This window comes from Scaptodrosophila lebanonensis, unplaced genomic scaffold (genome assembly GCF_003285725.1).
Source record: "Scaptodrosophila lebanonensis strain 11010-0011.00,11010-0021.00 unplaced genomic scaffold, SlebRS2 tig00000098-arrow-pilon, whole genome shotgun sequence".
Classification (NCBI taxonomy): Eukaryota; Metazoa; Arthropoda; class Insecta; order Diptera; family Drosophilidae; genus Scaptodrosophila; species Scaptodrosophila lebanonensis.
Window position 1 is genome coordinate 2,607,672 of NW_022060568.1, and position 17,528 is coordinate 2,625,199.

Consider the following 17,528-nt stretch of genomic DNA (forward strand, 5'->3'; position numbering starts at 1 on the left):
AAATATCCGTACAAACAAACCCCGATTGGAAACCCGAAACTTATATGTTATCTCGGGATCACCCACAACGATAAATTAGCTGGCTGAGCGAGCGAGCGAGCGGGCGCCTCATATAAAATAAATATGAAAACAAAATAAATATATAAAAACAAAAAAAAAAAAAAAACAACTATTAGCACGTATCTTGAATCTACAAAACAGAAAAAGAAATATTGTAATTAAATATTATCTATCTTTATTTTTCATAATTTTGTATTTGCGCATATCGCAACAATATCTGCATTATCGATCGATCTGTCGCATCGATATCGATATGTGCGACCCCCAAAACAAACAAATACAACCAAAATATATCGATAATATCGAACTCGATATCGATAACGACCCACCGGCAACTCGATAATATTTCCGCATCTCCACGCCGCGCATACATATATCCACCTCCGCCAACCCACCACCCCTCGCCCAAAAAAATGCAGTGGCATGCCTTGGGGCGTGAAGAACAGGCCAAGTATTACGAGTTGGCGCGGCGAGAGCGCCAACTGCACATGCAAATGTATCCCGATTGGAGTTCGCGCACGAACGCGTCGCGCGGCAAGAAAAGGAAACGGAAGCAAGATGTCAACGACGGAGGAGGTTAGAAACATTTTGTTAAACTACATATTTTACGATATATCATACCAAACCAAAACAAAAACAAAAAAAAAAAAATGAAATTAAAAAAAAAAAACAAATCAAATCAAGCCAAATCTCGAACCAAGAAAATTAAATTACATACATATATCAGTATGAATATATAAATAAAATTTAAAATAACTACACCTACTATATATAATATACAAGTATATATACAATGCTACATACCAAGTATATGTAATATATATACAGCAGCTTTTTTTGTGGTCAAGGCTTTGCAATTGGAAATAGTTTGACGAAAACTAAAACAAAACAAGCAATACAAAAAACACAATTCGAATCAAATAAATATGTTATATGAAAACGGATCTAATCGGTTCACCAGACTCCAAAATTGACTAGAAGCTTCTGCCTTGTCTGCCAAAAAATGATGTGTGCACAACCTAATGTGCTCTATACATACATATATACTATATATATATACATAAAAAAAAAAAAAGAAAACTATTAGGATACCATAGGAACTATGCCATATGCCATGTAAAATATTTTCAATACGCACAATGACAATACCAATTGGGCCCTATAAATCTTGAAATTCAACTCAATACAATGTGCTCCAAGCTAGAGAGCTTGTCGATTCCGACACCACCGCCTCCGCCTCCGCCACCACCCAGCATCCAGCAATATCCTTTACTACTTACCACTACTACTAGCAACAGCCAACAACCTTTCCAAACACTACTAAACACCACCTCGAACATTCATCTATGTGTGTATGTATCGATGTACATATGTATGTAAACATTTAGATGCCACCATCTACACCATTCCTATATAGTATATCCCTGTATATCCCCAATCCGAACGAATACTACCTTCAAACGAACGTTCTTTGGAAATGGAATTCTATTATGTTTTTCTTTTCCGTGCATGCGTTACTTCATTTTGTGTGTTGCTCCTTGAATGTGTGCTTTCTTCTTCTTGCTCTTCCCTCCTCCTCTTCTACTACTGCTTGGTTCCGATTAGTAGCGATTTTTGGGACCAACTCTCATGAATAAATATGGTGAAATGGTGCATAGTGTGCATGCCTTGAAGGGTCCTATCCATAGCGCAGCTAGCCAATTGCCATGCGTCAGGATGATCGATTTTACAACGTAGTGTGTGATGATTCTGTAGTTCTATCTGAGTTGTTCTCATTATATTATCTACTCTATATAAGTATTATAAATCTGTATACATACATATATCTAATTTTTTAGTAAGTTGCGGTTGACTGAGATGATATTCGTTTCGAAATATAGTGCCGTGTTTTGGAATTGGAATCTAAGCTCTAAATCAGCCATATCATCAAACCACTTCTCTTTCATGCCTCTGCACTAAGGCGAAAGCCCGATCTGACTGCACGATAGATATGTATATTAGTTGCCCGTGCCATGTTATTCATTTATCTCGCAAAACTAACCCAAACATAACCATAACCATTGCCATAACCATAACCACAACCACAACCACAACCATAGCCATATAAGTGTCGCATTAATGTTGTTTGTAAGTAGTGCTACCATATGCTTTGACTAACATTAATATATAGAACCAGTAATAGGCAATAATCACTTATCCATTTGCCGATGTCCAATTACCACTAACAATCCTCTGAAATGCAGCTCGGAAGTCTACCAAACCGTATATACTATATACAACTACATATCTGTTTTTCACTCATTTAGGCAATAACATGAAGAAGTGCCGCGCCCGCTTCGGACTGGACCAGCAGAATCAGTGGTGCAAGCCCTGCAGGTACGTTAACATAAATATGATCTCAGACCCTCTTACATAATTCACGACATACATTCACAAAATATCTAAAAATGGTTGATCCAAAACAAAAACAAAAACAAAAAGCAACACTTAACTACTAGAAATAAAGCAGAAACAAAACCGATTACCATTATGAATACGAATGTATGCCGGAAGAAATTTATCGCCTCCACTCTTACCAAAATCTACCATTCACTTACTATACATCACACACAACACACATGTTTAATTAATTAAAAAAAAAAAAAAAACACACACACACACACGAACAATTAACAGTAACGGTAAAAGTAACAATGGGCATTAGCTACGAAGTGCCGTAATGGCGCCTACGCCCACGCCCCTTGCCCACCAACCAACCATCCAGCCACCCACACACTCACACACACACTCACTCACACACATACTATATACGATCAAAAAAGTATTTGCATGCGATCAACAAACAAAAAAAAAAAAAGGAAAGAAAAAACCAAATGCTCTTTTGCTACCCAACCACCCCTCACCCCCCTGCCTTCACACACACACAGAACGCCCTCTCGTCTATAAGCCACACAACCAGCCCTCGACTACACCATAACCCCCACCACCACCACCACCACCACCCTAACCCCCACACCCGCACAGGACCAGTGATGTTTTAGTTTTAAATATTTTGATTTTTTGTTACACATTTTTAAACGAATCCGTCGCACCAAAAGCCCAGCTGGACCGATGCCCGATCAGCAGCAGTCTTTCAGTAGAAATTCCGTCCAGCCAGATTTAGATACAGATTGAGAACTGCCGTCGTGATTTCCCCCTACATTCCATTCACTCCATTCACAAAGAACCATCGATTTTATTGTTGTGTTTTTTCTTTCATTTTTGTTCTCCCCCTTCAGTTTTTTGAGTTCAGTTTCGAGTTGATCGAAAGGAAATTTCGACTTCAAAATTTTGGTATCAGCTCTTGTTTGTTTCGTATATTTTCTCAACCCATCGATATCTTGCATTGAATGGAGGGTGGACTTTGCCCAATAGAATCATTTTTAAGGTGCAGGTCTGTTGGACTTGACGAAAAGTCTGTAGTAATTATGAGGGAACTGTAGATCCCAAAGATATCTCTTTATAAGCACCGTATCTAGTCTGTCTGTTTAAGAAATTATCCAACGATACCGAACTAAAACGCGCAAAAACAATGCCTCGAAAGAAATTTGAGACTTGAAACCCTATAAAGCTTTTCATCTGTCTATGAAATGAAAGTGAAAACTCTAATGACATCTTCATACGTATTAATATTTTTTTGATACTATGTCTGTTTATTAACGAACTCAGATATTGGAGACTATTATGGTCTGAAAGAAATAGCGATATGGGTACTTTGTCTCGTAACCAAAATATATAATACTCGTCAGCGTTGCATGTTGTTTTTCTGGGTTCAAAGAGCTCTTATCATCGCACTCGGCAAAGGGGCAGAGATGGGACTTCTTGGGTCCATTTTCATTTAATTTAATCATTTTTCTGATTATTATTATTATTTTTTGTTCTTTTGTTTTCTAACATGATATTAGGTTAGACATTGAATATAGCAGTCATCGGATCTGTTGGATATACATAGATATTTTTGTTATTGTTTATAAATTTAGGGATTTAATCATGAATATTTCTTTTATAGTTTACAAAATTTTAATTTAAGCATTTTGATGGAAACTCAAATCCCAAAAAGATATAGAGAGTTCGGCGAGCCGAAAACGAAATGATCTTGGAATGTAGTTCGATTGAATCGGGGGAGGCTATTTAATTTTTAATATATAACATATACTTGGGTGTATGAATATAGCAGTCATCGGATCTGTTGGATATACATAGATATTTTTGTTATTGTTTATAAATTTAGGGATTTAATCATGAATATTTCTTTTATAGTTTACAAAATTTTAATTTAAGCATTTTGATGGAAACTCAAATCCCAAAAAGATATAGAGAGTTCGGCGAGCCGAAAACGATTGAATCGGGGGAGGCTATTTAATTTGTAATATATAACATATAATTGGGTGTTTGTGTGTGTGTGAATGCAAAGGAGAAGGCCCAGGCCCAGTCCCAGGCCCCCTTAATAGTAATTTGGGAACCCATATTCGCGGGAACTACTACTTCACAATGTTGGGCATACAGGATCCGCCTTAAGTATAAGAGTGCTCTAATACGGCCGATATCTTCTATAAACATAAACTGTTATTCGCTTAATTGTGTTGATGTACATATTTGTAACCTCACACACATTAACAACACACACACAACACACAACAAACATGCACATCAATAGCTGATGATGATTGATGATGATGATGAATGATGATTTCTGATGTTATTCCGCTTTTCTCTTCATAATGCTGACACACGTAATAATATATCAATACTGTGGACTTGTGTAACTAACCCCGATCGAAACACCTCACTCGAAATATTCAGCCCAAGTTTAGGCGTTATATCAACGGTGAACAACAGCGGCGGCAGCGGCGGCCCAGGCGGAGTGGGCGGCCTGGGCGTTGGCGTTGGAGTCGGCGTGGGCGTTAATGTGGGGATGCTGACGCCGATCGTGAGTGGCATCGGTGGGACAGTAATGCTGCCCAACTCTTCTTCATCCTCGTCCTCATCCTCATCCACCTCGTCGTCGCACACGCATATGCAGCTGCTTGCTAATAGCAGCAATGGAACATCGTTGAATGGTGGCGGTGGCGGCGGCGGAGGCGGTGGTGGAGGTGGCGCTGGTGGACAAACACTGGGCAGCGGCTCGACTGGCGGTGGCGTTTCAGCGGCTGCCACAGGGGCGCAACAGCTCTCGCCGCAGGCACCACCGACTTACGTCAATTTGTAAATGCGTTGCCCACATCCCCGCCCAACACAAAGCATCACAACAACAACAGCAACAACAAAACCCCCATACACACACACACCCACCCACACAAACACACGCACACGCACATTTAAATGCGGCCCAGGAGGAGCTTTTGACAACGGATGATGGCGATGATGGTGAATGCTGTGGACGATGATGCCTGAGAGCTATAGAGAGAGAGAGAGAGAGAGAGAGACATAAAATATTTCATGAGCAAATAAACAAAAGAGAGTAACTCCCGTGACGACGAAAGGAGGGGAGGCTCTCAGCTACAAGTTGCAAGCTCTACCAGCTGACTGGATCGTGTGTCAACATGTTGCTAGCGGCACACACAGTTGTCACTCGTCAGAGAGAGCGAGAGAGAGAGTGAGAGTGACAAACAGAGAGACTGAGGGAGCGAGAGAGTGGAGCAGAGCAGCAGCAGCTACGCGGATGCCAGTAAATGAAATTACGATCTTTTAAGACTTAACCTAAACATTTTGTTAGAGTTGTTTGTTGTCGTTGTTGTTGATTTGACGTTTGATTTGAGTATGTATGTCTCTTCGCCAAAAAAAAAACAATACCTAAAATGTTAAAATGCAAACATACCATTTGATGATAACACTTCATAATTTTTATTCTTTAATTGTTGCAATGGTTCAATATTGTTGCTGCTGTTGTTGTAGTCGTTGTTGTTGTTGTTGTTGTCGTCGTTGATGATAATGATGATAACGATGATGACAATTAAACAATTTGTTGCGTTTAGACCTTTTTTTGAATTGTTTCAATTTGAATATTTAAAATAATTATTACAATTACCAAAAAAAAAAAAACAAAACCAACAAACATACCATATTTAAATTAATTTGTGAGTGCTAAAACCGAAAATCTTTGATGTTGTTGTCGTTGATGTTGTTGTTCTTGGCTTTTTTCTTTCGTTGCATTGCGTTGCGTTGCGTTTTTGGAGAGTCGCCCTCCTCTTGTTTCTTACGTTCATTGAATTGATTGATTGATTGATTGATTGACTTTTCGTTTTGTTCTGTTCTGTTCTGTTTTTGCATTGGCTGTTAATGTGCAAAAAAAAAAAAAAAATGATAAAAAACCAACCCGAAAAACAAAATAAAACCAAAAAAAAACCTATATATAATTTTTTTGTTGCGTTGCACTCGATGCGTTCCATAACTTTGTTTTTGCATTATTGTTTCTCTTAACATTATAAAAACAAAAACACTTGCTTCCCAAACAAACAATTTACAAATTCAAATAATAATGCCAGAAACCTAACCGATGTCTAATAATGCAACTAACCGGTCTTGCACGGTAAACGTAACTCGTAACCGCCTAACTGGCATCCAAAATATCGTTAGTTCTTCCACCCATTAAAATCGCCTTTGCTGGCCATCCGATCTCTGCCGGGCCCGAAACTTGCCTCTTTTTTGACCATAAAAAGAAAACAAAACCAATATATACTTGTACAATACGAGTATAGTACATATATCGAACTATTGTTGTTTGTATTCTTCACTTTCTCCTTTTTAGTAGCTCCGGCCAGCGGCCAGCCTGTGAGCCAAGCTTGCGCCCCCATTGGTTTTTGTTGGGCGTCTGTTTGGCCACCACAGTCCATATATGTATATATTTTTGAACTATGTATTATTCCTTTTGTTCGCGGTTTTCATTTTTTCGCTCTCTTTCTCTTTGTTTTTTATTTGTTTTCATTGCGCCTTTCCATGCATGCGGTGATAATATGTAAAATACCAAAAAAAAAAGGGTTTTGATTTTCCTTCTTTTTTTCAATATAAATATTGTTGTTGTTGTTGATGTTGTTGTGTGCGTTAAGTATATAGTGACACGCCTACATGATATCTGTGTATGTATGTACTATGTAGAACGCCCGTGCACGTGCACGTCCACGAAACACAAACACAATCGTTCACTAAGCAGATTCGATCGTAGCCGAGGACAGTCCTCAATGGGAGAGTGAGTTGATGTTGAAGGCCGACATCTGGTTTCTTTAGTTCTGGATAGTAGTGGTGGCGTAACTCACACACGTACATATATTTATTTATTCGCCCTCCCCCTCCCCCCTATCCCACACATCTGTGAAACTTTTTAGTTATCAAAATAGAAAAGAACATTCAACAACAAGTTAAAACCCGTGTGAGTAACGCCCCCGCTGTCCGAACATCGCAATGTACAGAATGTAGAGTTCTTAGAGAGTTATGGAAGTTTTAGAGTACACTCATGGAATCGATTCGTTCGGACCGACTGACACATACAGATCAGATATATAGATAGATAGATGAGAGATAGAGGAGAGACAGAGAGCTGGACCTGAAAGTTTCTGCTACCTGATGATAGGACGCATCAACTCAGCTGCCTTGCCCAAACAAAAACTAAACTCGAATCGCTCAAACGATATATATACTACATATGTCTAGCTAGAAGTTGAAAAAGAAAAAAACAAACAGATACCCCAATATCAAAAAATGCATTTGTATGCTAATACGAGTATCAATTAAGTAGTTCTTTTCGTTTTTGTGCATTTGCTTGCATCTTTTCTCTACTGCACGCAGCCAATTTGATTGAGTTATTTCGTAGTGATAAATTAACTATAATACCTAATCCCGATATTATTTGGAATGATGTGTAGAATGCGCCTAAAGCCCTCGCCTCGCATCGCCTCGCCCCGCCTCGCCTTGCCAGTGCACGTGCGGTTCGAGAGCTCGTTCGTGTATGCTGTATGCTTGAATTGAGTTATGATTTGCTTAATTCTTTTCTTTTTTGAATTACAAAATAATTATTAGAATGCTTGCATACTTATTTGCATCTCTCATATAATTTAAATTACAAATTAAAAGAGAAACCTTAATATATCCATTGCGATGAACCAAAATAACACTCTCTATTCTCCAATTCTTCACAGGCGCAAAAAGAAATGTATACGCTATATGGAGGCGTTGAATGGCAACGGCAAGGAGGACGGCAGCGGCATGGACGATGGCGGCAACATGAGCCAACTGAGTGAGGACGATGACGACGACGATGATAACTTGGGCGGCAGCTGTGGCAGCGGGGACGAGCATAATAAGACGGCGGACGAGGATACGGAATCGCTCAATCAATCGCTGTCCAGTCCGGGCTGCCTCAGTGGATTGTCCAGTTTGCAGAGTCCCTCCACAAGTCTGGCCAGTCCGCTCAATATGCTGACGAGTCCGGCAACGCCAGCGGCCGTAACTGGCATGCTCTCCGTATCTGTTAGTCAGCAGTCCGAACAGCCGTCCAGTCAGTCCAGATCTGGTTCCGGATCAAGCAGTGGCTCAACCTGTAGCATAAGCAACTCAGCGAATACCTCCAGCACTGCATCGCCAGCGACGACGGCGGCGGCGGCGGCGGCGGGGCCGGGGCCGGGCCCCGGAGGCGGCATATCGACGGCCCACGAGCGCGCCATGATGCTGGGCAATCGATTTAGCCATCTAGGCATGGGTCTCAGTCTTCCAGTGGGCGCGGCAGCGGCGGCGGCTGCCGCTGTAGCTGCCTCTGGTGGGGGTGGCAGCAATCCCACCGACCAAATATTCCAGTCACATCAGCATCCCGCAGTCAGCAACGCAACTACCTCGTCGTCGTCATCGTCGTTGGCCACGAACGACTTTAGCGGAGCGGTTGGCGTGCCCCCCATGGGCAAGTCGCTGGTCTCCACGCTGGGGAGCGTCAGCAACAAATCGGGCCTCCCCGGCCTGACCACAATGCATCGCAATCCGATTGGCGCCAATCCGCGTGACATTAACAATCCGTTGAGCATCAATCAGCTGACCAAGCGGCGGGAGGACCAGAGCATTGGAACGCTCGACGGCGTTTGCGACAGCAATCGAGGTGGCGGCATTGATCCAGCGGTGCTGAGCGCCGCCAATGCAAGTGCGGCAGCCGCCTCACTGTTGCATCATTCGACGCCGCCACCACCCCATCCCTACCATCCGCATCACTCGCTCTTCAGCAGCAGCTTCAGCCAGCATTTCCAACAGCAGTTTAGTCATCATCTGGCCAACTCCAGTGCTGCAGTAGCGCTGCCCGTCGAGGGACCCGCCCTAACAAGCGTCAAGCGTCGCAATACCGGGGAGCCACCCACGGCCCCAACCAACGCCCCCACGCCCAGTGCGACAGAGACGGGAGCCATCAGCGTATCATAGCGCTGCTCGGTGCCGGCGGTCTAGCCTCAGCATCCAGGCCTGGGTGCAGCCCCAGAGACGTCCTGCCACAGTTTCCATCACAATCCTTCTGCTGCTACTGCTGCTGATAATGATGATGGCGATCCAAGGCACAACTGGCGTTTGGCCTTTCACTAGAGTGCAATAGGGGGGAACGTGGGCAGCGCCATCCGATAATACATATATATACATATATACATACATATGTGGACCGATTGACACACACCGACAGCAACAAGTGGCCATCAATATTAATATTTTGTGTTTTTTTCTTTTTCGTAATTTCGTTAACTAAGACAAGTGACAAGTGCCAAAAACCAAACAAGCGAGAGAAAGAGAGAGACGAACAGAAATAGTGAAAGTGAGAGAGAGAGAGAGAGAGAAAGAGAAGTACTCTAAAAACCCTACAATAGCCGACACACACGCCCCGAACCTTCAAATCCCCACAGCACCATGACGCCATTTTTGCGTATGCCATAGGCAAACAAGATCCTAGCTGCACTTTATTCACACACACACACACACACACACACACACACACAAACATATAAGACACACACACCACTTTGCAATAAACTGCTGACTGCCGGACACACAAATTAGGACGAGGCACCAAAGACAGAGGCGAACTGGATCCGAAAATCATGGGCTCCCACCAATCTAGCTGCCCCCAATATGTGACAAATATTAATCTTAGACGTGTATTTCACTAACTCTGTGACATTTTCTCCTCTAATGTATGCTTTCTATTTTTTTAAATACTGGAACACATGATTTTCGGAACCAGTCCAGACGTTGGAACCCCGTTGAGAGCCTGTGCAGACAGCAAATGACAGACTTATGAACTGGGTTCACATTGCATTTTCATTTTCAAGGGCCAAGATTAGAACTCGAACCAGCTTTCGATGTTAACGGCATTTCTTTTTATATACCACTAGTATAGATTTCAAATGAAATTGTAACAATCGGTCATTTTTTCATATCCAAATTCGATCAAGTTCATTGGAAATGCATTTGATTCCGAAGAATTTTTCGAAATTTCGGTAATTTGTTCGAAACGGAAACTGGCCTGCATGTATGTTTATTGAAATTTGACATTTTCTAAGCTTGAGGAAATGTTCGGCCCCGCGGATTACAGACTGAACAAATTCGTTGGTTGAGAGTCTGGCAAAATCTGATGGGAGAGTTTCGGACCTGGAAATGCAATTGCCAACCTTTGTTACAGAAAATGAATGTTGTATTTAATAAATATATTTACACACATATGTACATATATACATAAATATATATGTAATGCAATAAACAAAAAACAAAATAAGGACAGCAAAACAGGCAACAGATATCGTATATTGTATAAGAATGTACATATATGGATTCGAACAAGCTATGCACATATGAAGTCGTCTCTACCTCGATTCGATCAAGATGAATCCCGAAGGAATCGCATTCCTCTTTTTTTTATTAATCTAATATGCACATCATGAAAGGGTTATTCCAAATTATATACTTACAAGAATATTAAATACATACAATATTTCTCGATAAGAAATATTTCTAGAAGAAAACTTGAAAACTTAAAATCCAAATGATTGTCATAATGAATACATAAAGAAATGTGCAATAACATTTTTTTTTTCAAACAAAACCAATTTATTTGTTTAAAGTTGGTCACTTTAATAATTTTAGAAATTTTTTTAAACTTTTTTTTAAAATTTGTTTTTAATGAACTACTATTTTTTATTTTTATTTTTTCAATTATTGGTATGTCAGTCTGCTGCCCATCTATATGTACATAATGAACCAACAATACAAGCCTAGGGCTCGTTTTCTTAGTTGACAGAGTGTGACCAGCGCACAAAATAAGAGATCTGTCGACTGTTGACAGATAGGGTTGTTGAGAAAACGGTGCTTAATGTTGTGAAACGATGAGAAAAATTGAAACTGAAAACATTTACGAATTTATTGACCATTAACCTGATAGCTATTGAAATCAAGTGAATTAATTCAGAAAGGAACCCACGTCTGGCTGCACTTACACACACACACACACACACACACACACACTCACATGCACACATTAAAAACACACACACACATACATACATGTATAGTTCTGTACATATGATTAGATGACGAATCGGTCCCCTAATATGCACATACATACATACATACAGATACATACATATGTACATATGTACTAGTCTTTGATCTTGTCAAGTAATGTTTTGAGTACGAACACTCGCACTCGCACTCCCACACAACAAACACACATACATATTCACATACATACACCTATGTATGTATGGTATATACATACATGCATGCATATGTGCAAGATGTGGGAGCAAAGATAGATGCATTCATATTTACATATACATATATATATATATATACAAATACATATATGTACTTGTACACCAATACAAACATACAGGAGATGACCACGTGTGTGTGCGTCAGTGGTCATTGTTAGTAGGTGGAAGAGAGATGATTATGATTCATTACGATAATTATATTGTGTAATCGCAACAATGTGTATAGCCATTGCCAATTTTGAAAAAGACTGTTTAATACATATGTATGTACGAGGGAAATGTGAAAACAAAAATCTATTTGGAACGAATTAAGTTTAAGCTTTAGTCTCTAAAAAAAACAAACACAAAAACATACGATTTAAACAAACAAAAAAACAAACAAAAAAAAAACAAAAATCAACAAAAATGATATGATTAAAAAAAAATTATGAATGAACGCAATCGTATATAGTATGTGTATGCGGTACTTGTATCGTTTATTGAATGTACCTATCGATTAAGTTAAAGTAGCGGCATATGTAGAAACAGCCAAGACATGAACCGAACCCCACCACAAACACACCAACTCCAACTCTCTCACCAACACAACACACACACACACACACACAGAGAAACCAACTCCATCTCCAACTCTCACCAACACAACACACCAACACATTAAACAACTGTAATGCAATCGCGAAAGCCGCTGTGTCTCAGCCTGATAGATCCTGCCCCCCACCCCCCAGCTGTGTCGACTCCTGTCTGTCTGTTATCAGAGAATAAGAGTTCCGTGCATTTTTGAGACGCCACAGTGGTTGAAGCAATAATGAGCCAATAATGTACTTTTTCACATAAAAATGTGCAAACACCAACGCCAACAACAGCAACACACACAGACACACATACACACACACACACATAAATAGTTATAAACAAATGGGATTTAAATACAAATAGGCACATTCATACATACATACATGCATATGTAAAGGAATGAAACAAACAAAATACTTTAACTGTTATTCTAATCAAAATTTATGCGTTAACTATGCTTCCAATTTTCTGTGTTTTACTTGAATTGAATTTTTTTTAGTTAGTGGTAGACGTTTTGCAATATTTGTATGTATTTACGGTTTTATTTATTGACCTTTAATTTTAAGTTAAAATTTACGCTGTATATTTATGTTTAGTCTATGACTTAGACTAGTCGCATACCGTACACTAATACATACACATTCGAGTCAATACATTAACACACACAAACACCCCCTCCTATAAGGCAGCCTTACTGGACTTACACACACACACACACACACACACACACATATATATACATGCGTGCATAAGCGAGCATGATTATGGATGGATGGATGGATGGTTAGCCTCCTGAATTCACACACACACACACACACACACACACACACACACACACACACACACACACACACACACACCACACACACACTCAATCATACACACACACACACACACGATATAAATGTAACATTTAAAGACCTGACTTCAACATTTAAGCAACACGTGCATGCGTCGTACACACGTTAATAGACATACATACAAATATATCAGTATATAAATACATACATACAAATAAATTAAACGAAACAAACGATTAACAAGATGATGAAGATGATGAAGAAGAAGAAGAAAAAGCAAGAATTGAATTTCTCAATAACAATACAATATGTATGTGTACATGTTTTGCAATGTTGTTCTGTTATAATCATAATGAAAACGAAAACGAAAACAAAAACAAAAACAAATAAGAAAACAAGAAATGAAACAAAAAACATAAAGTAATCTAATGGAGGAGAAGGATATGGTCACTCGAGGCCGGGGCAGAAAATGTTACTAATAACCATATCATTTATAATTATTGTAATGCCTATTATTATTATTATTATTATTAAATTCGTATCATTAAGATTATTATTATTATTATTGCCATGATTTAGTTAGTTGAATGGATTCTTTTTTTTCGTATCTCCTAAGCTCAAACACAATGCCAACCCAAACACTTACATAACATACATATATGTATATAGACATACATACATACATATGCCAAATGCAATAGAAGTAGAAGAAACATTGTGTTTTGTCTTTGCTTTTTGTTCCATGCTGCTCTCTGTCGGGCCCCATTGCACAAAAGAAGCAACCCAGCAAGATGCAACAGTCGCCAAATTATAGTACATTTCTCAAATCCAAATCCAAATCCAACTCAAAATCAAGTTCAGAGTAAAACTGAAAAATATATAGTACACATACACACTTACAAGCATTTACATACATATATGTACCTACATATGTATATCGTGTAAACATTATAGAGCCACATTCAAATTTGTATTCAAAGAATGAAGAATCGCCCCAGTCGACCAGTCTATAGCAGCTCTTAAATCTATCTAAATCTATCTATATGTTCATTTCCCGATTACTACTTATGTATGTATTTTGAATTCGATTGAGTTTAGCTTCGATACCACTCCCCTCCTCCCCCTCCTCGCCCACCACTCAGCCCACTCACCCGGAGGAAAAAGAGGGAAAACATAATTTGGTCGACTGTTGCATTCTTTGAAGTCGCAGCCTGACTGTTACTAGCACCTAAGTGGTAAGAGGTAACGATAATTATATGCATATACACACACCTACATATTAACGAGTATATATATATACATTATACATATGTAGTTATATAATAATGAAAAACAAAAACACAAACATACAATTAAGTAAACAATGCAAACCTAAAATTAGTGAACAAAACATTGATGTATTAAAAGTAAAACAAAATACACATTAAAAATATTAAAAAACAAAAAAAATGTTGACAAGAGAAACCCTTGGATATCTTTTATTATGGGGATACGAAATATGGAAATAAGCAGACGAAATGATATCAAGATATCATTGACTATTTTGCGATTCCACTCCAGTTCTAAATCAAGCCAACGGACTAATCAATTTCATATCAAGCAATTGAATACATCTACTCAACTCTGGCACAACGTCCCACTTCGCATCGATTCTAAGGATTCCACAGCACAAAATTTATAGTCCCTAGGCGGAAGAACTTTCTTAGTCCCAACATTTTTACTATGCTTTTAAAGGAAAATCGACCATATACAAAAGGCGAGGGCAAAAAGAATAGCTGAGCAAGTCAATTGGATGTAAACGAATTAACTCTAATTCCTTTATGGCTAGAAGAAAGATTATTGATTTCTCAAATTCAAATAAAATAAAAACCCTGAGCCAGGGCTATCGTGCAATCTTTTAATCTGAAATGCCAGACAAACAGAAAAATAGGCAAATTTCAACTGCCTAAAAGAGGTTGATTTCAATTTTTATACTCTGTACATGAAATGTACAAGAGTACATTAGTTTGCGGGAGCTGAAAAATGTAACAGGCAGAAGGAGGCGTGGCAGACCCCACAAAGTATATATATTCTTGATCAGCGTGACAAGACGAGTCGATCTAGCCCTGTCTGTCTGCCCGTCTGTCCGTCCGTATGAACACCTGGATCCCAGAGACTATAAAAGATAGAGACACCAAATTTTGCACAAAGATGCCTTATGTATGTACGCTATACGAGTTTGTTTTATTTTTTTGATTTTCCCTCCCACTTCCCCCCTAGGGGGGTTTTCCCGATTTTCCATTCATAAAATCGCCTATATCTCGGAGACTATAAGACCTAGGAACACCAAATTAGGTGCCTTATGTGAATACGCAGAAAATGTATATTTTGGAATTTCCCTCCCTGCCCCCTCTCCCCCGAAAATGCGATTTTCTCTAACTCCCGTAATTCTTAGAATTTCGAACTAAACTTTTGGAAATAAGTTGGTTATTATGTGTCCGTATTCCAAGTTTCACTATGATAGACCGATTTAACAAGAAGTTATAGCCATAAATATATTTGCAGCGGCAGCGCTTGAGCTGCGACTGTTGATGCTGGTGCTTTGGTTGACTGCACACATGGCATACATACACTCACACAGACGCAATTGCTATGTAAATGTGCAATTATACACCCTTTACGTGAGTTCGAATACCGAAAGAGGTAAAATCGATCAACTTTATTTTAAATTTTCTTAATTTTTTTTATTTTCTATAATTATTGTAAACATATGTACAGAGTATTTCAAAGTCGGGACACCCGACTTTAGCTTTTTTACTTGTTTATATGATTTTGGTCTGGACCCCCCCATATTTAAGGAAGAGCACTGCCTACAGAAAAATGCAAGGCTAAATGTGACGTGTGAAAGAAATAATGGAATAAAAACAGCAAAAAAATGCAAATTAAAATTTTTAAAAAAATCTAGACTTTCTCATGGAGACAGGCATTAATACAGTGCTAAAGCTATTGTCTTAAATAAAATAAAAATTTAACTTTTATTCTATTCATTTCTACTTAAAATAACTAGTAGTTCCCTAGCTACGACACACCAGGCAAACAGAAAAATTAGTAAGCAACAACTCTGACGACAAGTACATGTGTATGGGATAGGCGATAGGCAGAGTGTGTTTATTTGTACTCGCACGTTTACCGTTAGAAATGCGACACCATCTTGTTTATTTCGACAAATTCAAGTGAACGAGACAGACAAAAACAGCAAAGTAGTAACAGCTGTTCTCAGTTTCTGCAAACTTGCTGACGATTTGTGGCCGCCTGGTAAGCCATTTTCTTTTTACTGTTCTTATTTGCAATGAAAAATGTATCCACACCATCAATCGTTTTTCATTATTAAATGGAAAGGAAATACATACATATGTATGTAGGTGGAAGAAAATGCTGAATGTAATTGTAGCTAGGAAAAAAAACATTCACATCGTGGACTTCTACTCTCCGGACAGAAAAACCAATCGACAAGTTGGCAGCACAGGCAGTAAATAAAATGCTACGAGTTGGCATAAAACGAAATAGGTTACTATTTATTTAAAGTATAATTTTTCAAATAAACTAATTTTATAGCAGAAAGTAAAAAAAATAAAAAAATTGTATTTTTTTACCCAATGCTAGCAGAAAGATATCGCACAGAAATAAGGACTGCTTGGCTTAACAAGGAACTACTATTGATTGAATAGTATTTAAATAAATAAAAAAAAAGTCTAATAACATTTAATATTTAGGCAGCAAATGTTTTACAGATCATTTTCTTTTTCTGTAGGTATTCTTTATGATAAATAGCGTCACTGAATTGTAGATTTTGGCGTACGCAGATTTTTAGAACAATTTTTAAAAAGGGAATAAGTTATAACTTATTGGATGCTCTTGCTGTAGCCATCCCAGAAATCGTCACACTTTTAATATCCATTCCGTCAAATAGAAGGCGACGCTGTTTATGTAATGAATAATATAATTTTTGAAATAAAAGGCTGGTTTTTCTGATTTAATCGATTTTATTTTGATGTGAGGAACAATTGATAATGAATGTAGATTTGATTGGATTGTTACTATTATTATAGGTATTGCACATCACATTAATTTTGCTTGCATAGTCGATTCCGGTTGGTGCGTAGAATTAAGAACACATGTAAGATAGTTTGATATATTTAATGTATATATTTGTCTAACTAAAATTTATAAACTGGTATTGTTCTGATTACAGATATAAACTTTCATTAATTTGTGTATGTTGATAAGTTAAGCAGCTTCAAGATTAAAATTAAACTACTTTAGCTTACCAATCAAAAAGTAACCACAA

The 17,528-nt window shown here is 38.5% G+C and overlaps 2 protein-coding genes across 2 annotated transcripts in view; both read left to right on the forward strand.

The window, feature by feature from the left end:
* The window catches only part of LOC115627822 (protein pangolin, isoforms A/H/I/S-like), a 59,323-nt gene extending 54,015 nt beyond the window's left edge, over nt 1–5,308 (forward strand). The window contains exons 10-13 of the mRNA XM_030523656.1: nt 480–636; nt 2,367–2,436; nt 4,903–5,192; nt 5,247–5,308. Coding sequence (XP_030379516.1) covers nt 480–636; nt 2,367–2,436; nt 4,903–5,192; nt 5,247–5,308 — 579 coding nt within the window. The remainder of the gene's footprint in view (nt 1–479; nt 637–2,366; nt 2,437–4,902; nt 5,193–5,246) is intronic.
* A 339-nt stretch (nt 5,309–5,647) lies between these two features.
* Nucleotides 5,648–9,492, forward strand: LOC115627975 (protein pangolin, isoforms A/H/I/S-like). Its single transcript, XM_030523871.1, has 3 exons — nt 5,648–5,767; nt 8,232–8,700; nt 8,749–9,492. The coding sequence occupies exons 2-3, from the start codon at nt 8,257–8,259 to the stop codon at nt 9,490–9,492; spliced, it is 1,188 nt and encodes a 395-aa protein (XP_030379731.1). The 5' UTR covers nt 5,648–5,767; nt 8,232–8,256.
* The last annotated feature ends 8,036 nt before the right edge of the window (nt 9,493–17,528 follow it).